This window comes from Excalfactoria chinensis, chromosome 2 (genome assembly GCF_039878825.1).
Source record: "Excalfactoria chinensis isolate bCotChi1 chromosome 2, bCotChi1.hap2, whole genome shotgun sequence".
Lineage (NCBI taxonomy): Eukaryota > Metazoa > Chordata > Aves > Galliformes > Phasianidae > Excalfactoria > Excalfactoria chinensis.
This window is the reverse complement of record NC_092826.1, coordinates 140,376,460-140,401,773: the sequence shown is the minus strand read 5'-3', so window position 1 is coordinate 140,401,773 and position 25,314 is coordinate 140,376,460. Positions and strand designations below refer to the sequence as shown.

At 40.6% G+C, this 25,314-nt stretch overlaps 1 protein-coding gene across 14 annotated transcripts in view; it reads left to right on the top strand.

Moving 5' to 3' along the window:
• Positions 1-25,314, top strand: part of ADCYAP1R1 (ADCYAP receptor type I) — a 125,435-nt gene that overhangs the window by 28,839 nt on the left and 71,282 nt on the right. For all 14 annotated transcript variants that reach the window (XM_072329949.1, XM_072329944.1, XM_072329942.1 and 11 more), the window contains exons 2-3: positions 846-1,016; positions 21,846-21,951. In XM_072329949.1, the coding sequence (XP_072186050.1) occupies positions 966-1,016; positions 21,846-21,951 (157 nt within the window). In that variant the 5' untranslated portion in view covers positions 846-965. The remainder of the gene's footprint in view (positions 1-845; positions 1,017-21,845; positions 21,952-25,314) is intronic.

Sequence of the window (25,314 nt, the reverse complement as noted above, 5' to 3'; positions counted from 1 at the left end):
CATGTGCATCGTGTGATGGCATAGGTGATGAATGGTGGTGTGTAGAAAACCTGCATCACACAACAAGAGTTTAAAAAGCACCTCTGCATTCAAAGTTTCCATTTACAGGTGTAAATGAAATAGTTAAGGATAGTTCTCTGGCTCTGAGACAAAATGGTGTGGCATAGCTTATGGCCAAGGCCTAAACTCCAATACCTTCCTAAGAAAACAGACTGTCTAATCTTCCATTGGCAAATGACCTCAGAATGAGTTCATCTTAGAGGAACGAGGTCTAGAAGGTAGAGTTGAAATGAAGGGGATCCATCTCAGGTAATGGACAAATTCATTTTAAAACATGATGGTAGGTAGGACACCAAGTTGAGACCTCTAAGCCTGAGAGCATAATTCATTCCTCCACATTCCTATTACTGCATATTCAAAAAGCTCTGATTCTTAACAACTCTTGCTATGGATTTTTTTATCTGGATGAGCTATCTCTGAGAGGAAATCACCAAGTTGTACAGACCCTTAAGAATCCCTTAATCATGGCTGCAGAAATGAAGCATGCAGACCCTTTGACCAGTTCGAAATGTTCCATTATTCCTTCCCTATAGGTACAATAGAGCTGCTGTTAAATCCTCCAGCAGATCTTTCTATGATGCAAGCTACTGATCATACAGCCATGTTCTTTGGCTTCAAATTTAATATCCTAGATGATCTGTAATAACTGCAATCCAGACAGTTATGACCGACCTCTGATATATGTAACTCAGTTCAAGTGTTGTGGTCTCTGTTTTCTTCCTGTTTCTTTCTCATACTCTTCCATGTTTGTTGTATTTATAATCATTTTTTCTCTTTCACTGCAGAGATTTGAGTCTTGATGTGAAGACACTGACAAGAAGATCTGCAGAGAGTGTGTGCTTCAGCCCTAATTAACAGTGTTAAAGAAGCTAAGCTTGACTAAAGATCAAAATCAAGAGACAAAGATGGCCATCTGTTGGAAGAACTGCTTCTTCACTCTCCTATTGCTTCCCATGGTAAGGATAGATGTTCTTATTTACACTGCCATTATTTAAATGTCTTCTCAAGAGTAGCACTCACTAACAATGAAGATTCTGCTATTGATAATAGCTCTGGTTTTGTTTCTCTGTGACCCTATAGATTCCTTTATAGATGCAATTGGACTGTGAAGCCTAAGCCTTAAGGTATCAGATGATGCTTTTGGTTGCCTCCATTTTCAGATGGTTGGTGTTCAGAAAACGTGGTTGTTGAAGATAGAAGCACTCCGACTCCTTAGTCACTTTGATTAAGATGTTGGGCTTTATATGAACAGGTCAGGATTGATTTGCGTCATGAATCTTTAGTTAGCAAATAACGTGCTACCCCATGAATCTCTCAGTCCTAACACACGTCATGGGGTTATGGGATCATATTAGCATATGCTTGCCCACTGCCCCTATTTGCATTATGGCTCTATCTAGCCTCCTAAGGCTGTAAGGATAGCCTCCTAAGCTGTAAGGATATTGAATAAAGCATGTTGTTTTTTTCACTTTGCAGCCATAGGCAATGGTATACAACCTGTATAATAAATCCATCTTGCATTTCAGCTCAGCTCTTAGCTGGATCATTGATCATAACTGTGCTTTTCATTACGTCTCAGGAAGCATTTCACAAAGGAATACTGTGAGAAACAGCACTACTATTTAAATGCTCTATCTGATTCTTATTAATAGGTTTCTGTTGCTTCCATACAAATGCTTTGCAAATGCCTAATAGTATTTTATATCCAAGTGTATTATCTTAAAGCATTATTGAAATATCCAAGTATGGTATCTTAAAGTACTATTGAAATAAATCTTGGTTTTATTTTTAAGTAAGAATAGCATTGTATGGCTGTGGTGTGACCAGAGTGTCTTTTAACAGTATGTACAGTTTCTTGCTCATGCATATAGGCTGTGTAAGTTTTGCATTGTGAAAGAGTCAGCATATAGCACTCATTTTGATTTTGTCACACACCAATGCACATTCTTTCCCTTTGGGTCTTATTTAGAGACCGCTTTAATTGACTACAAATCTGAAATGTAGCGCTATTCAGATATATTATTTAGAATAAGAATGTTCATCTAAATAATTTAGCACCTCACTTTACAAATACCTGATATGTGATTTCTTTTTCCCCTCGTATGTTGACTGTTCTATTACTTAACATCCCTGGAGGTAGAAGGCATCATTTACAGCAGTCCCTTAAGGAGCTCCCACCTTACTGCTAAGCCTATGACAACCTCAGTGTTGACTCAGCAATAAATGTCAATGAGATGCATCCTATGTTAGGTGACATTGGAGAGCAGATTGGTAGAGCTGCTGTATTTCTGGGTAAGAAATCACATTTTTCAGGCTGGAGCAAACTTATGTATGTGATCATATGAGTTGAAAGGCAAAAGGATTTTCTTTTTAATGGCCATTGATTTTTGGCATTTCAAGATTATTGGCATCCAGCTTGAGACAGACAAAAGGTATCTTCTTATTTAGAAGTGAACTATTTTTAATTAAGGAAAATAAATGCGACTGAATGCATTTCTTGAGCTTTTAGAAGATGGATGACCTTCCTGGTGAATGTAAAAGGACAGCAAGCTTCCAATTCTTAGCATTTCAGGACATAACTGTGATCGCTGAGCTGGATAATTAGCGATCTGCTCCTGCTTTTGGACAGAACAGCTCCCTAATGAAATTCTGTGAAGCAAACCAGAGTTAGGAAGAGTAAGTACGCTTTTGTACGTGAGGTTACTTCAGTGTTTTTTATGACTGCAAAACTTTCTCACAATCTGTAAGAAGCCACGTAATAAAATTAGTGATTCTAAAGTGAACTTGTGTAAATGCATGCACACTTCTTTGGTCGGTGAAGGGGGTAACGTTTTCTCTCTATTGAGTCTGGCTTTCTCTTTGCGCCATCTTTGATAAGCTAGGCCGATGTCCTTAAACTGATAACCACAATCCCACCTTTCTGTTTACTGCCTGGGACTTAAAGCAAGATCTGGAAGAGTGGGACCTGGTTAGGCCTGTAGAGAAAACTCCTTGAGAGCAATTTTTGAAATCTACTTTTTTCCCATTTAAAATGTTTTCCTAACTGAAATCTTTTTTTGACATTTTAGATGTTTTTAGTCCTTTCGTTGTTGTTGTTAGCTAGGCTGCTTATTTTCAGTGTAAAGCTGCAGTGCAGCTACATCGTTTTCTGTGCTTTGTCTTTCATTTGTACGTCCGTTTTCTTCACCTTCTTTATTTTCATTCTGAATTCCTGGAATCATAGAATTGTTTGATTTAGAAGGGACCTTTCATGGTACAGCTCCCCTGCAGTGCACAGGGACACCCACAGCTCCATCAGTGCTTACAGCCCCATCCCCTCACCTTGTGTATCTCCAGGGATGGTGCACCACTGCCTCTCTGTGCAACCAGTGCAGAGCCTTACTGTAAACAGCTTCTTCCTTATGTCCTATCTAAATCTTTTCATTTGAAACCATTTCCCCTTGTGCTATCACAAAAGACCCTGCTATTGTCTGTCCCCTTCATTCTTATAGCCCGCCCATTCACTGCCACTTCACTTTATTTCTCATCTCATTCATTTGTGATAGCAGTAGACATGCTTTTATTTATTTGTTTGTTCTGTGATGTTTTTTGTTTTTGTTTGTTTGTTTGTTTTTTAAACTGGAAATGTTAATGAAAGTCGTCATAAAATTAGCAAAGAGATAGGATCCTAAACCGAGGTCCCTTTGTCTGGTTCCAAATGTACTTGAGAAACAATGAAATTCATGACTCACAAAGTTGGCTTAGTGTATGAACTGAATTTTAAATGTAACTGCAATGCAGGTGTTCCGACTGTCTGAAATAATTCAATCAGTTGCATTTCTTCAGCTAATACTTGGAAATTCTTGTGGATGCGTCCTTAATATTGCTAAGCTTAAGGTTTCAAGTGAAAAGGTGCTTCTTGCAGTGTTTCGTTGGCTGGTGAACATATGCTTATTGGCCTTTAAAGGCCTTTTTTCCTTAGAAGAGTCTTTGTAAAGACTAAATAAAAAGGGAGAAATGAAAAGAGAAAGGTGTAAGTCCCTTCTGTACAAGCACTGAAACTCTATCGCATTATGGGGGTGAAGTGAGGTGGATGTGTAGGCAGCGTCTTGTGGATCAGAGAGCCAGACCCTGAACGGATTGTTTTTAAGTCCCCATTCTCTAGGAGATGAGGAGAGAAACTAATTCTGTTTACTGTGATAATATATCTCAGCTTTCTAAGGGTTTATATTCTTCAGTGAAGAGAACTTGCTGTGTTAGTCCTCGTCTGTGGCTGTCCTTTCCATTGCTGGGCTACATCCAAGTAGAACCATCTACATTTCAGTCCCTCTCATTTTTTAAATATGAGGAACTGATATAAAGTCACCAATTCTGCTTCTGCTGTGTTTGTTTGAATATATGTAACCTAAATGAGAGGTTCCCTTCGCAGTGAAGACAGAAACATGTATGGTTGTGTTGGGCTCTGCTCTTTAGACAACCTGTTTTTTTCCATTCAAGACTTAATGAACTAGCATTTAATGAGTTTATTGGCCTTGTGATTTGTAAGATCTCACGATCCTGTTAGAAAAATCAAATTCTCTGAGGGAATACAGAAGTCTTTAACATGATGCTCCGTTGCATGGGGGTTGTCTCTTAGGGAATAGCACAGCAACTCCTTGTACAAACATGGCTGGGAACCTCTTCAAAGCCTCTGACTTGTTTAAAAATAATAAAATGAAAAAACAGGTCTTAAGATACATTAGGTCTTAAGATACATAATATTGGGTAAGGTATTTTCAAAGGTATGGCTCAGATTTTGTGGCAATGTCAGACCCAAAGATTTCTGAGGGGTTCTGTGTTGCCCTTGAAACAGCCCAACTTCAAGCACTTCCTTAGGATCCTCGTTCCAGACTGTCCTTCCCCTGTCAGCAGGTGGGATGGATACTTGCAGCAGGTGACTGATTACACCTGAGATCTCAGTAAATCTCTTTGTTTCTCTGAAAGAGCTTCATGTGTTGGCACTCCAAGGATGCCCACAGCTGGTAGGGGCCCTTGGCATTACACTGGTGCTTTGTCTCATATGCTGGCACTTGAAATCTCACCCCAGGGGACTCCAGCTGTTAGCTAGAATTATTATAGAAGCTGAAGTAAGACACACTCTGTTAAATTGTTTTAAAGCATATCAAGCTTATAAGCACGAAATGTGAAAGACAAACAAGAACAAAAGTAATTAAAAAAAAAAGGAAAAAAGGACTTTCTACCCACCTCTGGTTCACATTACCACACACACATATACACATATCCATGGGTAATATTCCTTATTTAAGCAGGTAATCTATCCAGGTCTTAGAAATGCACAACAGCAGGATACAAAGCAGAAAATGGTTGCCCTACATTAATGCTTTCACTTTTCTGCCCTCTGGTAGTTGTAATAGTTCCTGTGACAGGCAAATAATATGATGACAACACTGATTTAAGGCCATTAATGTGATTCTTTTCCCTGCTGGTTTTGTATTCATGAGCTTGGAGAAGTATTGGGTGAGCAGTCAAATAGCAAATTAGGAAATAAAAAAGATGTCTTGGAAAATGAGACTATAAAAAGAAATCTAAATCTGTGATTTTTCATATTTCTTCGCTATTAACATATAGCACCTGTATGGATGTTATTCAAGTCTCTAACAAGTGTGCCACTGACCTCTTCTTCCTTAGATTTGCAGAGTCAGCAGCCTAAAAAGGTTTTCCTGAAGGTCAGGTTGAAGAGGTAGTTGTAGTGCAGGAGCAAAGCTGCATTATAGAGAAGAGGGAGATGGAAGCAAAAAAGCAGAAAGAGAGGAAATGAATAGTAGCTAAATAAATACATTACACTGCAATCACTTTGCTGGAGATCTGGCCTTTTATATATTCTCACATCCCTGTCACCTTTGTATGTAACAAATAGCAGTTTTTACCTTTTCTTCCCAATCTGTAAAGAGTCCAAAGCTTTGCACTGTATGGCAAGAACTGGGACCTTCCCGAGGATGAAGGAGTTCTTCCTGGAGGAGCACATAGGATTGGTGCTTGCCCCAGGGTTGAGCCATCCAGGTGAGCAGTCCATAGGTTGCCTCTGAAATCCCCATTGGAACAGGCAGGGCATGGAAGGCAGATTGTACTGCACTTAAGGATGTTTCTAGGGCTTGTTTTTTAAGCCACTAGAGACAGCTCTTTAATCAAGCTCTACGAAGCCTATTAAAAACACTGCCAACTGTAAAGCCCAAGTGTTGCTATCCTTACAATCCCTGGAGGCAGAGAACCCAGCTCAACAAACTCCTCTTTGTCTCTGTGGGCAAAGAGTGAATTGCACACTCCAGCCTCGCTTCTGCTCATGAAAAGATTACTGGGGTTTGGTCACATTTGCTTTTTTTTTTGCCACATGGAAGTTGCTTGGAAGAGAGAATCTGTGAGTTATGAGTCCTCTTCTGTACTAAGCACAGTGATCTCTGTGATATATTTCTTTGTCATATGTTGGTTGGGCCCAAAACAGAATATTGCCATCTTTATGAATAGGAACTGTGTACTTTTTTTGTGCCTGTTAGAGCTGAGCTGTGCACGGATGTCAGCAAATGCACCAATATTTAGCCATCTCAGTGATAAATATCTAGTTGAAGATATTTATCATTATTAGTAATTACCAATGATAGTCAGCTGTAAGAGACAGGAACCTCCTGACATTGGTATGACCTCTCATAAACACTCCTAGTAATCTCCTCATTGGAAAGTAATTAAAAATTAGCTCAGGTGAGCCTTTGGTTTCTTTAGCTTTTAGAAAACTCTACAGTTTTTATGAATATCATGTGGATTCTGAATAGGTGGCCAAGTCACCCTTGCCCAGTTGATTGCCGTGCATTATCAATACCTTGGGACTCATCATCTTTGTCAGGTTATCACAGATGCTTTCTGTATCTTTCTTGAAACACATTTTTAAAGTCAACAATTTCACAGAATCACAGAATTGTAGGGCTTTCTTGCATGGGTGAAGTCAGGCATCAATGAAACATTGTATTTCTAGTAAAAAAAAGAATAAAAAGTCCATACTATTCAGTACTTCGCTGTCCTTAAAACCATGAAAGAAAATCAGCCTTTGAATGCAATCAGTTCATTCCTTCCTCCAGTACACCTTATGTAAGTGCGTGGAACAGCTGAAAAGTTTGAGATTGAAAAGTGACTGGGTGCTTGTTCTTTTTTTACTGCTTCTGGCTTTGCTGATAACATATTTACGCAATGTCCTCTTCTGTCAAACATTTCTCTGTGTGCTGACTCAGCATCTGTGGGCAAAATGTGTTATTTAGAGGTTATGTAGGCTAAATGCAGTCCGGTGGATCAGTTGTTTAAAGACTACTGAAGGAGTTTGCCAGTCATGTGAATTACTGATATTTGTAGATTTGGGAAGGGAAAATATTTATCTATTTATTTGTTTGTTTTTACCTTATTCGTCTTACCCAAAACACACATCTAAGCATGATATGTATTCTGGCTTAAAGTCGTTCAGACCTTTATTTTGGCTTTCCTGTTTGTGAAGTGCTTTCCAGATAAGTAATAATAATGTGGAATGCATTATTGGATAAGATTAGAAATACAATGAATCTCAAAGGTATAAGACAGTGTTTATTTCGTCATTTACTTCCTCAGAAGTCCTTTCTGACTTCTGGCTGATCTGGTTTTGATTACAAGATTTCAGTCATAGAATCATGTATTTGCCAAGGTTGGAAGAGTATCATCCAGTTCAACTGTTCACCTACCACAAATACTTCCCACTAAATCATGTCCCTTAGTACAAGATCTAAGTGTTTTTTGACATAATTGAACAAATGAAACAAAACACATTTTTGTACTGCAGTACAAACTCAATTCTCATTCAGTCCTGGGCTAAAGTAGCACTTTTTAGTGTCTCTCCAAGCTATGTAGATATACAAAATCCAAATCTTTTTACCCATCGTGTGCTGTCTGTTACACCTGAACTAATAGCAGATACGTTCCATAAACTACCTGCAAGCTCATTTAAAATAACTGTTGGATCCGATTGCATGTCTTCCGTCTAGCAGCCTTGATAAAAATAACGGTAAGGTTATTATTCACTATGACCTACCATGGCACTAGGCATTCCCTCGTCCATTTCTTTTGCAGAACAGCGGTGGGAGGGGAGGCTGCAGCAATGGGAATGGGCTGCAAGATGATGGATGGACCCTTGATAGTCTAAGGAAGTAAGACTTATGTGATAGCACCTGTGCATGTGTTTAGTTTGCCATTTTTCCAGGTCATCTATCTGTCTTCAGATTCTGAGTGGTATGGGTGATTTCAGCTAAATTTGACAGAATTGTGGAATCACTGAATGGTTTGGGTTGGAAGGGACCTCAAGGATCATCAAGCTCCAACTCCCCTGCCGCGGAAGGGTTGCGTTCTCAAATGAGTTAATTTGATGGGGATTCTTTGTTAAAGACTGAGAAATTGTTAATTCTCTGTAGAACAATGAACTTCAGGATAAACTTAAGCCATAGAAGATAGCACTGTATCCAAACAGGATCTCATCTGGGAGATGCTAATCCACATGATCAATGACTAAAGCCTTATGCCACTGAACACAAAACTCATCAGCTTTGTTTTCAAACAAGATCTTACAGCTAATTCAGGATTATTGGATCCCTGATGTTAGAACAGTAACTTAAGACATAAGAGCTGGAAGATCAAATGTTCCTTATGACTCAGATTAGTGTTTACTTTGAGTAGTGCTTCAACTTCTTGGTCCTCAGTTCCTTCTTTGTGAAATGAGGCCATCTCTGCTGCTCTGCCTCTAAAAGGTCTGGAAAAGACAAATCCAATTAAGGCTATGTGTGTCCAAGAATTAGAGTGGTGATGGTGCCCAAGGCAGGTGTATGAGAGACAAAAGGTTTTGTTGACCTCCATGCTACAAGGTCTCCCTGGAATCTTCTCCAAGCTGAACAAGCCCAACTCTCTCAATGTGATGAAAGATGCTGAGATCTGTCTGTTCAGCCAACCCAAATAAAATCGTGTTGGGTTCTGTATTTGCTTTATATTGTCCCTTGAACCATAAGAATAATTGCCAGTTGTCTCTGAGTGCAACGTGGCATAATTTGTCATGTTTGCTATATTGGATTGACCATCCATCATCCATCTTTCTCCTGCCTTTTCTCTCAGATGTTTTTGAGCATCATATCTGACACTTACATATTTTGTCATAAAGTTAATGCATATGCACGTGCATTGGAGGGCACCTGTGGGTGCTCTGAAAGAACCACAGATGAGTATGAAACGGGGCACTGTGGAGAAAGCCCCGCTTCCTGAGTTTTCCAACACTGATAACGAAGTCCCATGTAAATCTCTGTCTCATGAATGCTTTCATCTTTGTATCAGCACATGTAATTCTGCAGATATTTAACTGCAGGACACAAATGCAAATGTTTGGCCATGGAATTCTCTCTTGAGTCTGCTGATTGCTGTTAACAAAAGCCAAAAAGCCACCTTGTGGATGACAACTTATATTAGAGATTATATCTGAGATAACAGATCATTGTGTGCTGAGGTCAATTCCCGCTGCATGGTAGTGCTTGCAACTGGAGACCTTTGGATGTTGACCAGTGTGGAAATGTGAAATAAGTTTGTTGGTTAGCAAAGGAGTAACACAGGAATTCTGAACACAGTCATCTTGAAGATGAAATAAATAGAAGTTAATGTATATTGGAGTCACCCAGAAAAAACCACGAGGAACAACATAAAATATGTTCTACCAGTTTTGTTTTCAAGTCTCTTGCCTTAATTATGACAGAATTTTGCTCATATGGAAGAGGAAATTCTTCTCTTGCTCTCTTCATTATGTAGCACTCACACAGTGTTTGTTTATGTTTTCTACTGATATCAGGATAACCAAAGCAAACTGAAATAACATCCCTCTGTTTCTGGCCCTATCTATCCCTGCAGAAAATGAAGCTTTGTCATTAACAGCCATTTGAAGCAAATCAAAGGATTACTTCAATTCAGTGTTTCCATCTCTCTTTTTCATATGTCTTACTGCAGTTCTGAAATAAGTGAGGTTGTGAAAATGAAGACCACTTATCTTAGAGAGAAAATGCTTTGCTCACCATTAATCCCTTGCACATATATATATGTAAAAGGGAAGGTAAAGACCCAAACTCCCCGAGGAGTAAAAATAAAATGCTCTGTGGGAAATGAATTTTCTCTCTGTAATTAGAGATGCATTATCAGAAGTGAACTTCTTTGGAGGAAAGCATATGAGTTAGGGAGCTGTAAATGAAGACAGTAAGGCTGATAGCTGAGCAATTCTTGCTTCTTTCCTGAGGTTGTGTTGCATATATTGCATGACTCTCACCAGACACTGCTATTATCTACAGAGGCAAAAATTAGCTTATGCTGCTGGGATCTGTACTACACCAAGACTTTCGGAATCCAAAATGGCTGAAAATTTCATAACAGGAATTCAGTGAGATTGTGATGTGGTCATTGTCACTGAGAAAGTCGCATCCAACATTTCTGAGTCCAAATACACAAAGTTAGTGGACTCTGTTAAATCTGGAATACATAAATATTCCAGAAGAGCCTTCTCCAGAATGACAATTTCAGTCCATTTGGCAAATGAAACTTGGGAGGAGAGACTTAAATATACTGGTCAACATTTATTATCTTTAGTGTAAAATAGCAACCATGGATGCTAGGACTTCTGAGTTTTTATTGTGTTTTAATATACTCTCTCCTCTCCTCTCCTCTCCTCTCCTCTCCTCTCCTCTCCTCTCCTCTCCTCTCCTCTCCTCTCCTCTCCTCTCCTCTCCTCTCCTCTCCTCTCCTCTCCTCTCCTCTCCTCTCCTCTCCTCTCCTCTCCTCTCCTCTCCTCTCCTCTCCTCTCCTCTCCTCTCCTCTCCTCTCCTCTCCTCTCCTCTCTCTTCTCCTCTTATTTTTATAAATTTTGACACTGAAAAATTGTCTCTTGTTTAAATATGCAAAAAGATTCCGAGTCTGAAATGTCTGCGCATTGCAGTCAGCTGCAAACAGCACAGCTGAAGCATCTGTTATCCTTGGAGAGAGCCTCTGTGCCACTGTGTTCTGCAGCACGAATGCCCTTGTACCTGCCAGTCGGGATGGCTGCCTTAACGCTTCAGCTGCCTGCTGTGTTTTGTTGGGGCTGAACACAGCAGGAGAGATGTACCACGAGAATAATGGAACGCATCCAGAATCTGTCCTTATTCACTACGATATCACCTATCTGAGCAAGTTTCTGTATAACAGCAGAGCAGAAAATGCTGGAGCAGAATCTAGGTCATGATAAGACTCTGAAAGTGAGACCTGTGGCTTAGCTGGCAGGATCTGAAATGGATCCAGGTCCTGCAGGTTTATTTGGAACAAAGTCACTCTTTAAGGGGGAGATCTGTTCTTAGAAGAACACCATCTCTGTCACCATGTGTTGTCCCTCCTTAAGTCAAATCACTTCACGCAGTGATGCAGGAGGTTGAGGCCGGGTATGCAATCTGGCACTTTGTGGTTTTTCTTGTTTCTTTGGTTTTCTAGTAATTTTTGAGGCTTTATTTTGTCATGCATCCTATGTCACAACGCCTTGGATCCTGATTGAGGCTCAGCTCACACAGCACAGTCACCAGTGGGATTTTCTAAGCATACCTCATGAGCAGGACACAAACATGTATGCTTGTATGCAATGGTCTGAGAACAGCTAGCAAGTCTGGGGCTGAGTGTTGTAGTTTTACCAGGGCCAAGACGTGGGCCTCTGCTGATGATTACTCTGGATATGCATTTCTTTGTAATGCTGTATATGAAAACAGCGTGTTTTTCTTCTGTGATATCATTAGCAGGCAGTTGACATCCAATATTGTCCTCAGTCGCTGTGTGTTCTCGAGCAGAGCACATTTGAGCTGCATCCATGTCACAAAGCATGAGCCAACTTCAAAGTCTCATCTTCTCTGGTTTGGAAAGTATAAGTAATAGGATTAAAGGCAAAGGCCAAATGTCCTGTTGTGAAGTATTATTTGTCTCTGCACATGAGTTGATGAGTTGGGTACTTTAATTCAAGAAGGTAAAACCTACACAACAAGTAATGTGGTTGCTTGCATTCAACAGTGTCTAGGGCATCTTAAAGCAGGTATCGTTCTTATGCTTACCAACATCCAGGACAGAAACTTTTCATGTAGTGAAGTTACTATGAATCACACATTTACTGAACTGCAGTGTCAGTGGAGAGAGTTGTGTCAGTAGAACTGATCACCCCTTCCTTTGGCAATGGTTTACCTACCCAGAACTTCACTACTATCGTGATATTGCTGTATATCAACAGAGAATTCTCTTTTCTGAGATGACATTGAAATGACATTTAAACGCCATTTAAACACTATTATTGAATGTATTGCTAGATATTCAAATAATGAAGATCAACTGTGTTCCATGCCCAGTGATGGTGCAGTACTTCTACTGGCCTGCCTATGGTGGAAATACAATGCAGAGATAACAGTGTCTGGGATGGGATTCACCAGTACGATGTCTGCAGTTGCACAAGTCATGTTGGGCTCTCATTTCTGTTATTAGCAAGAAACAAGTACTGAGGCTGCAAGTTTCTTTCTGTAGCCATCAATACTGACCAGCACTGAGTGTCTAAACCATTTACTGTCTGATAATTCTCAGTCCTAAATCTGGAGTTAAGGCACCAACCATGTAGGCAGACAATCATAAAGATAGGAACCTTTCTTTATTGTATCACCTAATAAAGGTAGAATTAGTGATATAAACTCAGGTGGAAGGATTATTGTGGTTAATATCTTTGTATAGGCAAAATTTTGGAATTTGTCAATATATGGAATACTCAGTGGCCACTGTTTCAGTGTTTTTGTCATCTTCGTCTGGCAGGAATATGTTCATATTAGACATATGATATTGATATCATAGATATATGATTTCTTTTTCTTCCATCCCCTTTTAAAACTTGGATTCCGATATAGTGAAATATTTCATATTGACATCTTTAAGTGGAATAAAAATATTTCTTACTTACTTGAATGTGACCAACACGTGGCAAAGTACAGATGTGCCATACTCTTTACAATCGTAATTTGGGACAGCAGAAAAACAAGTCATCTTATGAGCCTTGGTACTACCAGTCATCTTCTTACAGTCACTGCTACACACTGCCCATAACCCAAGAAGAATCAAAGTCCCGTCTTCAAGTTTCTTCCTCACCTGCTCCTAAATACCTCTTAAGCTGAATCTTTCTCTGACAAATGGCAGTGTGTTGCTGGTAATGTTGCTTTTTCTGTATGTAGTCTCACTGACCATCATTAGCAAGTTGTCCTGCACGGTCTCTTTTCCTTTCTAATCCCTCTGCTTAGCTCTGTACTGGCTCAGCTTGCCGTGTTGATGCTTCAGCATACCATTCACTATTCCTTCCTTCCCTTCATGAATACAAACTTTATTCCCCTCCTTGAGTTTTCATAGAGGACTAGTGGTAAAACACTCCAGAGACGAGAGTGAGAAAGGAGGGTTTGTTGAGAAAGCTAATCTAGGCGAGATCTTTTGTACCAGGTTTTGATTCCCTGTGAGATCTGAGAGTTTTTTTGTCATTGGTTTTTCCCCTCGCTTTGGCACAATATCTGAACGGACGTCTCTTAGCACTGAAAGGAGAAGGAGAAAAACTGAGAATGAGCTTGAGTACTTCCCATTATTACCAGTGTTGTAATAAGCTCTTTGCCTCCATTCTTCAATACTCTCCCCAGTCCCAAAGTCCCTTTGGTGAATATCAGGCTGGAAGCTGTAGCACGAAGCACATACTGGAACCGAACTGCCTGTGGGGAGGACTGAAAAGGAGGAACGAGTGTGATAGTTGAGGGCAAGTAGCTTTAATTTAATTAGTGGATTAATTAAAGCTTTCTCCCCTGGGTGGGGTGTATATGTGTTTCTGGAGAAAGTGTTTCCTTGGCCTCCTATAGCTGTTCTTCATGCATTTCTGTTCCAAGTGTGACTCAGATGGGGTTTCTATTGAGCTTACTGGGAACCTGCACAAAACAAATTTCCTGTCTAAGATCTTTTTTCTTTGGGGTTTTGTTTAAAGTAATGGACTATCAATGGGCAAATAGTAACATGTAATAACAAAACTTGCCTCGCAAATGAATGTGGCATCCGGCAGCATGACAAATACAGAAATCCCAAATGCTTTCCTGTTTATCAGTGCCCCCTCGGTGAGAGAAGTCTTACATTAGCACAGGTTCCTTCTGCCTTCACACAGTGAAACTCATCATGAGTTTTCTTCAATGTGATAAACCGTTCAGCTATTTGACAGCCTTGTCTCGGCACACTGTACACAGATGCTGAGGAAATCAGATTAAATTCAACAGTGTTCCGGACTCAATAAAAAGACGATAACCTATAGATCTAAGGGAGCGGGTTATCCCTTTCTGTCTTCAAAAACTTTCAGTTTTTGTCTCCTCAATACACAAAATATGTCTGTCAGCTGGAGTGAGTTCTGAGGAGAGCCATCCAAATGGCCTGAGAGGATGAGGAAAACATCCTTGTTTAGGCTGCTGGGGATACGTAATAGGAGCCTTTCGATAACTATGAGGAAGTCATCCAGAGGATGGAGCCAAGCTCTTCATCACTACGTGTGTCAGGAGGACAAAAGACTATGGGCATAATATGAAGTATTATTGTTTTACCTTGAGGTCAGGTAAACATTAGTGTAAGTTACATAGAGAGGTCTTGCAGCCTCCATTCATGGAGGTTTTCAGCTGGAAAAAAGAAAAAGGATAAAAACCCTTGAAGACACTTAAATTGCATTACTTTTGAATACTTCTGAAGATAAGTGAAAATTGTGATGTTATCAGGAAACTATCAGGTTTTTGAGACTTTGACATTATTTAACGTTGGAAAGTCTTAGGAACGGTGGAAGAAATCCGGCTTACATAATACAATAACAGTCAGAAATTATTATCAATCTTTAGTTTCAATTCCAGCACGTTGTGTCTGGAAGGATTTCTAAACACTTGTCCATTGAGTGGTTCCATCCATCCAGTACATGGCTTCAAGAAGCATAACTTGGTATTGCCGGCCATTAGAGATAGGATAAAGATATACCTTGGTTGAACTCAAGGTGTCGGTTCCTGTGTAAGTAACCAGCTAAGATGATAATGTCTCATCATGCTTAAAGAGAGGTTTTTCAACCAACCCATCTATAGGATAGAAAACTAGTAAAGACAAACTTAGAAATGGATTTTCCTGATGTTGCATAACACATTTTGTCCAGAGTTGTTACATCAAAAGGTACACACTGTGTGAAGTGAGGTGTCGTTATGCTGAAGCTATTTTGTAATCTACAGTAAGACTCGCATCTCTGCAGGAGCTGCTGGTGTTAGAGGATAACCATATCTTAAATTCACTTAAGCCTGTTTGAAAGAGATCAGTGTTCTGTTTTGGTAGTTCGCACTGTTGGATTCTTGTCGTTACTTAAAGCATTGGATAATTGTTCCTTGGTTTGAATAAGTTTTTAATCACTTCTACCCTTTTGTTTAGTCTGAAGTGTTTCAAAATGAACAGCAGTTTGCATGCTGTTGACCCAGGCAGACAAAAACACAACCAAATAACAACAGAAGGTTTTCCTGGAGACAGCAACTTATTCAACTGCCAAGCCAGTGCTGTGGGTACCAGTGATCCTGTAAATCAGTTCTGAAAAAAACCCACAGGTAATCAGAGCTTCTTATCAAAGACCTCGTCTTGATGTTGGCGTAAAAGACTTTGCTTGACAGATTTAGTGACGTTTTCTTGCTGGTAGCAGAAGTGATGGTTTGTTTGCTTTCCCCAAACCTCTGTTTTTTACCCTTCTCCTTATTTCGTAGTGCCTGATATGACACATCTGGAATGGTATGAAAACACCCTCAATCACTTTGAAAAAACAATAGTGAAAAAAAAGGATCAGGTCTTCAAAGGCAGAAAATGGAAAGACAAGTTCATGCTACTGAATCATTGTATTTGATCAAGTCTTTGTAAGAAGATGCCAAAGGAATTGCGTAGTTCATTATTGCTTTCTTATTTTGACTTCATGTACTTGGTATATAACTTAGAAAATGAGTCAAGTGCTGAAGTGTAAAAGCCTTTTTCCATTAGGTATGCATTACAGGGTCAAAAATATCCTGATAAAGGGCAAACATAAAGTCCAGTGCTGACAGCAGCAACTGAAGGTGAAGCGAGATACCCTAAGGCATCTTAAATGGTCTAGACATCTGTACTGAGTCTTCTGACATTTTCCCTTGGTTGTAGCCATATATCAAACAGTGTCATATATGAAGTCAGGACAGCTGTCTAAGCGTGTTTGTTTACATTTGTTTGTTATATATTGTTTATATATTATATATTGTTTATATTGTATATATATGGTTATATTGTTTATAAGTTTATATCTCCTGTTCCTCAGTGCCTGTGGTTAGGAAGCATCTTCCTAATGCAGTCCAGTGCTGCTCTGTTGGAGTCATCTGCTCTCAGCCTAGCTTTGTGCTCCCTGGATGCATTTTCAGGACTATTCTCTCCCCATATGCAGGTTTACAGGAGATGAGGGCCCAGGAAACAATGTCACTGACTTGTACCACCCCATACCTAAATCAGGGCACAGTCAATGGTATATTCTGGGAAGAGATGAACGGTTATTACAGTGCTGTGTAGATAGATCTTTATGCACCAAATCAAACAGCCTGCCATGTCGCCTTTCCAATACAGAAATCATGTGGAAAGGAAGAAGTTGCTCACAAATTTACCTTCACCTAACTTGTTCCCAGTGTTTGGTGTTAAGGAGAACTTATTTACATTTCCTGCTGGAAGAAGCTGTCTACACCTATTTATTTCCATTTAAAAATAAAAAGAGTGTGTTAGCCTTCTGATCTGCATAATGCTTCTATGTGGTTTCTTCCCTGGAGCATCCATTTGTTGAGGAACGCCTTGCTTGAACAGCTGGCTCTAAACATTTGCTAATCTGATCTATGCATGTAGCTAGGTCAGCTCTGGATGCGGCAGAGGTGTGCAGCTCAGGCTTGTGCACTAACAGTGGCTTTCATAACAGAAAAGTTCCCATTAAAGCAGCACCTTGAGATGTGAGAGCGTATATTCTCACTGTTACATGAGTTATTAAAATTACTGTCATGCCAAGGGATCAACCACCACTCGTTGTCTAATTTCTCTGGCGATTGCTTTAACAAGAATAAAAGAGGAAAATATGAAAGCTGTCAATATGTTGCACTTCCATAGAGTCTTTGAGTGGTGGTTTCACACTGATGGTCAGATTTACTCCACCACACAGTGATGGGGAAAAAATGCAGTGAAAAAGAGCTCATGGGTTGAGATAAGGACAAGGAGATCACTCACCAATTACCTTCAAGGGCAAAACAGGCTCAGTGTAGGAAAAGTAATGTAATTTATTGTCTGTTGCTAACAGATTAGAGCAATGAGAAGCAGAAGAACTAAAAACACCTAAACTATTGAAAATATATTCGTTCTCAAAACTGGTGTGAATCAATCTCCTCCACTTCACTGAGAGTAATATAAGTAATATATATATATTTAATTTAAACGTGAACTTCCTGTGTTTTCCACCTCGTTTCTTGGTTTTTCTGGTGAGTATCAAAATATTCTTTAACAGCACGTATCACTGATACCTTCTGGGAAGCAGGCAGCACACTGCCTACAATGAGTTCAGGAAGCTGTAGATGTCCTTGAGGCAAAAGAAGCGACGTCATGAGGCCATGTAGTTCGAGCATATGCTTCCATTTCAGCTGTGCTCCGCTGTTCACTTGTTAAAGTCTGGCTTGACAGATGAAAGGCATAAACTCTGCCAGTATGTTGTAAGTGGAGACACGTGGGGCATATGGATTCTTTCAGGAAAACGTGATAACCTCAAAGCATCTCTGCCTTCAACAAGGAAATGTTTTGTTATAAGTGATCCAAACATGACTTTATTTTCTCTGAAAAGACTCTGCTAATTAGCAGAGATGACAGGCGGCTTCTATTCTCTTACTGAGGTTGCTCTTTTCTCCTTCTCTTTGTTTTCTGTCTTAGTTTCCTTGTTCCTTGATAACTTTTAAAATGTCTGTTAGAATCATAGAAACATAGAATTGCTCAGGTTGGAAAAGGCCTTAAAGATCATCAAGTCCAACAACAACCAAACCATACTAATCTAACCATATCCACCACATTTAAAACACACCCAGGGATGGTGACTCAGCCACCTCCCTGGGGAGCCCATTCCAGTGCTTAACAACCCTTTTTGTAAAGAAGCTTTTCCTGATTATCAACCTAAACTTACCCTTGCACAACTTGAGGCCATTTCCCCTTGTCCTGTTGTCTTGTCACCAGTGAGATGAGACCAACCCTGCTCCTTTCAGATACTGGAAGACAGTAATAAGGTCTTCCTCAGCCTTCTCTTCCCCAAACTAAACAGCCCCAGTTCCTTCAGTCTCTTTTCATAGGGCACGTTCTCCAAGCCCTTCTCCAGCCTTGTTGCCCTTCTTTAGACCTGCTCCTGCACCTCAATGTCCTTTCTGGACTGAGATGCCCAAAACTGAACACAGCACTCAAAGTGAGGCCTCAACAGTGTTGAGTGCAGGGCAGGATGACTTCCCTAGTCCTGCTCACAACACCATTCCTGATCCAAGCCAGGATGTCATTGGCCCTCTTGGTCACCTGGACACACTGCTGGCTCATATTCAGCCGAATGCCCATCAGCACACCAAGGTTCCTTTCCATCGGGCATCTTGCAGCTTCTCCTCCCCAAGACCATAGGGGTCCCTGGAGTTGTTGTGACCAAAATGCAGGTCCTGACACTTGGCCCTACTGAAACTCATACAGTTTGCCTTGGCCCATTGATCCAGTCCATCCACGTCCCTCTGTAGTGCCCTTCTCCCCTCTGGCAGATCAACACTTCCTCCCAAATTGGTGTCTTCTGTTGATGATGAGTGCTACATAGCAACATGAAGATTTTTATGGGAGGGTATGTCATAGTATCATAGTATCATAGTATTGTGCGAGTTGGAAGGGACCTTAGAGATCATCGAGTCCAACTCCCGGGATTCAAGCCCTCTAGTGTAGCAGAGTGGCAGTTCTACCACTTGTGCCACAGGGGGGATTCGAACCCGGGCCCTCCGGTGTTGCAAGCGGCGGTTCAATGTCAAAGCATTCTGCTGATTGTGGAAGGTTAAATAAGGCTGAAGGAACAGCAGAAGCATAGGACTTCACTGCTCTCCCCACATCCAGCAGTCTGAATCTCCGTACTGCCCGAGCAAGACTTGCTCAAATGCCACTGCCTAAATTTAGTCTGTTTAGTCTAATGCATCTGATGAAAAGCTAATGTCTGCAAAGAAAAAAATGAAACTGGAGCTGCTCATCTTACAGTCTATTTATTGTCAGTAGTTTCAGCTGTGATTTACTTCTCACTAAAGAAGATGCCAAAAAATTGAAGGTTAAATCACACTCTTTTGTTCTTTGATTATAGATTGACACTAAATCTTCTTAACGAGCCCATAGTTGGGCTTGGTGGGTTTCATAATGTTTTGTATCCTTTGATGGACTTTGCATCCATCCATCCATCCATCCATCCATCCATCCATCCATCCATCCATCCATCCATCCATTTATATGTTATGAGCTCCAATGGGCATTCAACATCCACAGTGTGAAGCTTCAGAAAATTCTGCAGCTTAACAGTATTTGTAATCTTTGTATTCTGCCTCTGCAGACTTGGCAATTACAACATGAAAGGTTTTGTAATCTATACATACCGAAATGTACAGGAACTGTGAATTGCTTGTATTGGACACTCCTTTCAGACATTGTCAGCTGTGTGACCAAAAAAATATCCCCACCTTTGGTGAGGTTCAGGGGGTGATGTAGTAAAAGCTGTTATGTTCTTGAGAGATCACAGAGATCTGTGACAGTATATATTTTCCTGGCCCATGGGAGCCCTTAAAACAGAACATGTTTTGCTTTGAAGATAAACAACTCTAATATGGTTGTGCTTGGTGTATCCCATGGGGCAGAGGGCTTAAATTTGTTACTGGGACTTTGGAGGTGGAACTGCGTGGCAATAGCAGTTCCTTCCAATGGTGAAGAAGGCTTTCCATTAGGGATACATTATGAAATCCTCATTGAGGTAAGGATGGTAACTGTTAGAATGTCAGAAGTCTGCAAGTGGGTTCCTGCCTCTTAGCATACACAGGAGCACAACGAAGTATAACCAGACTTGGCTTTTATATGCTGTGGGATGTGTTGCAAGCATGTATTCAATGTGTGCTGGTTATTTGATGCATTAGTGACCCAAACTGTTCCCTTCATTCCATTCCATCTATTGGGTTGTGAGGGAAGTAAAGGAAATCTATGTGGATGGAATTCCAAAAATAAACAGATTGGGTTCAGGTGCTGTTTTCCCTATTTGCTTGTTTCTGTTTATCACTTGGCAGGAACACAACACTCCCCAAGTAATCCTTCATTATCCAGAGTGAAGAAAATGGGGTGGGAAAAACAGAACAACCAAGTAGCTTGCAGTGAGCTGGGTTGGCCCACCCCATCTTCAAGTAGTGTGTGGATTTCCATGAGACTTTCCACGGAGTTTGATTGGAACTTTAGCAGTACCCCTGTGAAATGGTCTAATGAAACCCAAGATTGCGCTTCCCTTGAATTGATATCCCCTGGCCACTTTCTGCAGCAGGAATGAAGTCTTTTATTGATTTCTGAGAATGGATCCCATTTTCACTTTGTTGCTGCTTTGGGACTGCCTGCATTCTGTTGGCCACGATGTTCCCCTTGTACATTCATTTATCTTCTTCCTTTCCCTTCTTTTCCCTTCCTTTCCCTTCCTTTCCCTTCCTTTCCCTTCCTTTCCCTTCCTTTCCCTTCCTTTCCCTTCCTTTCCCTTCCTTTCCCTTCCTTTCCCTTCCCTTCCCTTCCCTTCCCTTCCCTTCCCTTCCCTTCCCTTCCCTTCCCTTCCCTTCCCTTCCCTTCCCTTCCCTTCCCTTCCCTTCCCTTCCCTTCCCTTCCCTTCCCTTCCCTTCCCTTCCCTTCCCTTCCCTTCCCTTCCCTTCCCTTCCCTTCCCTTCCCTTCCCTTCCCTTCCCTTCCCTTCCCTTCCCTTCCCTTCCCTTCCCTTCCCTTCCCTTCCCTTCCCTTCCCGTTCCTTTTCTTCTTTCATCGTAGTGGGCTGCCTTAGAGCCTTAAAGATAGAAAAGAAGTTTTGGACCAAGTCATTTCAGTTGCATTGGCATTACATTTTGCTCTTGGCAAGCAAGCTGCCTTGTATTCATTGGAAAGAAAGGAAGAAGGAAGCATTAAAGAATAGATGGGGTGAAAGACTGGGAGTGAGAACTTTAATTTAGTTTAGGGTCCTGAGTGAGGTTAATGGATTGTGTGAGACTCATAAGAGAGTGGCAGAAGATCAAACAGAGCTTCAAATGATTTCTGCTTCCTCTTTACATTATTTCTTTAGTTAGAGGTAACTTCACTTCTGTTTTATATGAGGGAGAAATGCAATAAAACAAAGCAAACACATTGCAGACTGCACTTTGATAGAGTGCAGTGTTAAAAACGGTCTTATGAACACTCTTAAGCTTTCTGTCTAGAACAAACAAATAAACATCAAGAAGTCTGTTGCAGTTTCATCTATTAAAGATGTTTTTATTACTTTCTTCTTTCCGGGAGGGAATATCAAAACTTCCTGATGTCTCTTCATAAACTCTCCAGCTATTTTACATTTATAACTGCTCTTTCACCACAATTTTTTTTTTTTTCCTTCTCCCATTTCAGGTTACAGCAACACATTCCAACTGCATAATTAAAAAGGAGCAAGAAACCTGTCTGGAGAAAATACGGAGGGCAGCTGCCCTGAACCCTCTGAATGACTCTTCTCCAGGTGAGTTTCAGCTTGGGATACGCCATATGCATTGATGTGAGGGTTTCTAGACCTTTCCTGTTATGCCTGCAGGGGTTTCCAGCAATGTCATTGCAAACATCTTACTGGAAAAGGTGCCGTCACTGCAGTTGTTGGAGCTTAAAGAGATGCTGTAAGGACAGAAAAAAAATCAATCAGTGGGAACGTACTATGCCCATAGGTGGTTATTATCAGAGGTCAGGGATTTGCTTCCATACGGGAGGTGATGCTTTGACATATATCTACCAAATGAATCGAAACCGTAATGACAACAGCAACAAGAATCAGTGTGCCTTGGAAGGAAATGTCTTGATAGGATGTTGGGGCTGCTGGGGATTAAGCTGTAAGTGCTTCCGAGTGCTCTACAACAGCAATTGCTCATCCCCCCTTATCACCTCAGTAATAATTTTTGCCCCTCTATCACACGATCTGAAGACGTTCACAGGGATTAATGTTGTGGTGACTGTAATCTTGATAAAGATTGCTAAGAAACTGAGGCAGAAAGTAAAGAAATTAATGGTTTAATATCCTGTCTCATTTTCCACTGACTGCATCAGGAGCTGCTGATGGCCAGCACCAATGAGAGAAGGGCAAAGAATGACAAAGCAGCTAATTGGAAATCAGGGCCTATTTTCTGAGTCGTGTCCAAACCACTCCTGCTGTGACTTGAATGGTTAAAACTGCTGAGAACTGCAGATAAAACAGGCTGTGTGTGTGTCATAAAAAAGGGGAGGTCTCTGTCCTCTTTTCCTGGCCTCGTGTTTTAGCCCAGAAGCAACAGGGGGAATGATGCAGATAATAGAATCATAGAATTGCTAAGGTTGGAAAAGACCTTCAAGATCACCAAGTCCAACCACAACCTAACCATGCCACCCTAACTCCCAACAACCCTCTGCTAAATCATGTCCCTGAGCACCACATCCAGATGGTTTTTAAACACATCCAGGGATGGTGACTCAACCGTGATGAATGTGTTACTGGAGCTTCCCCTGCAACAAGGCGTTTTAGCAACTCAGAGTATGTTCATTAGATTTCTGCTGTTCAGCACATTCTCAAGCTTGTTCTTTGTTCTGTTTATTTCCCAGCTTTAGATTGGGAACTTAAGACCAGGTGGTTTGTTGTAAAGGAGGAAAAGATGTATTTAGGCGTTTCATTCCAGCTTAGGGAATGTGTTTTTGAGACCCTTTTTGTCCATTGCAGAACAGCTTCCCAGTTGTTCCTCAGTCCAGAAGTAGCACAAGCAAAGACAAAAGGGAAATTACCAGTTTCTTTTCCACAGGATGATATCAAAACCTGATAATGAGCCCTACGTTTAGTGACAATTATTATACAGATTCAAGAATGTGTAGATTTTTTGGGGTCAAAACAGACTATTTCATCATGTAGCTGCTTCTTTATAACTCACCTCCAAAATAACCCTCTGCTTTTTGGTAAGCCAGGTACTATTCAGATCAAACTCTGCGTCCTACCTGTTTCATATTCAAAGTGCTCAGCTCAGAAATAGAGGAGGGAGAATACCATTGCATTGCCTTTTGCACGTTAGTGTGATGAAAGCACTACCTCAGCAAAAGGGGTAATGCTCTTTATTTTGTTCCCCATCTATTTTTTGGCTCCATCAGCTTTTTTCCAGGTTTACTGTGCTTTGATCTTCTGGGGCACGTATCAAGTGAAGAGAGAGTCTTTGCTCATTGCTTCACATTTTCTCTTCTCTCTTGAATACTACATGATGCATCTGCAGTGGGAAGAGAACTGTTGTATGCACAAGGGCAGTGAATTTGAGTTTCATAAATTTACCTTTATTCTTGTGGATGTGTTTTACTTGTATTTCATTTCATCTTCAGTGCTGGTACTGTAACATCCCACTCTATCCCTTTAAGCCCTCACTTTCTAGACATAAAGTCTGATCCTTATTTTAAGCCATATCCTGCCACTCGTTTCCAACAAGGCATTATCTCCATTATTGAAGGATGGGACAACAACAGACCTGTTTTCTCAATTACTTTGAAATACTGCTTACTCTGTTTAGAAGAACACCGTGCTGGTGACTGCTAGCAAGTGATGTACCAATATGACAAACTCCATCCACAGTGAATATTTGGGAAGCATCCAATTACTTCCAAAGCATTTTTGCTCCCAGTCTTAGTGGAATGGAGTGCTACACACCGTGGTTGAACCTGACTTGTAAGCTCCCATTGTTTGGACAAATATGATGAAGAGGTAGTAACCTTTTATTCATTGTCTGTAACAATAAGACATTAATGATGGCAGGTGCTGTGGTTTATCCTCCAAATGAGCTAAACTATACTACCTTGCTCGAAAAGCAGTGTAGCTCCATATTCTTCTGTTACATGTGATAAAAAGTCAAATAACTGCATGCAAAGCACAAACCCAAACTGTCTGTGTAATCTATACTTCTACAATATCTAGAGCAATTATATCACAGAGTGCTGCTTAGTGGGCTGAGGTTGGGTCGTTGGTTGGTCTAGATGATCTTAGAGGTCTTTTCCAACGAGGGTGATTCTATGGTTCTGTGATTCTACAAATCCTACTTCATGGGGTAAGAATTAATGATAGAAACAGTAGATTCTGTTGTCCATTTCTCTGCAGCGATGTTTCGTGTAGCTAAAAGTACTTCAGGAAAGGCGATGAACTTCAAAGTCAGAAGTGAAAGAATATGTTATAGGTTCCTACGCTTTGTAGTAACTCAGATCTCCTGCCTTTCCTTCACCCCTTCCTGTGTTCAGCATCTGTGAATGACGACATAAACTAAATGGTTCCACCATAACTCGTCTGGATGAGGTCCAACCGAACAGTTTTGAAGCTACAGCTGTAACCACGGGTCTTGAAGAGCAAGGCTGGTGCTCTATTAAAGAAAACAGCCAGCCCTAAAGTATCAGGGCTCTGATATTTTCACCTTTTTCTCCCACTCTGCTTCTCATGCCCAGCTGTTACGCTCATTACTGTTTTATCTTTCACAGTGCTGTTTTCCCTCCCTCTGCTGCTGGGCTCTGCCTGTAGTGCTTCAGAAACTGATTGCTTTGAGATTTTCTGTTATTTTTGTGTTGGTTTTTTTTTTGTTTGTTTGTTTTCCCCCCATTGTTTTATGTTGACTGTTTCCTCTTAAATCCTTTAAATTCTTCAGATGCCTTTATATGAAAAGAAATAAGGAGCATGTGATGACCTTATGCGTACAAACCTGTCCAGCCATCTCCTACAAAGGAAACTTATAAAAGAGAATTTGAAGAAAATGAGATCTCAGCAGGACCCAGAATCTGACTCCTTTGCTCTAGAGAGGGAATTAAAGTGAGAAGGACAAATAATGAAAGCCAAAAGCTGCAAAGAAAG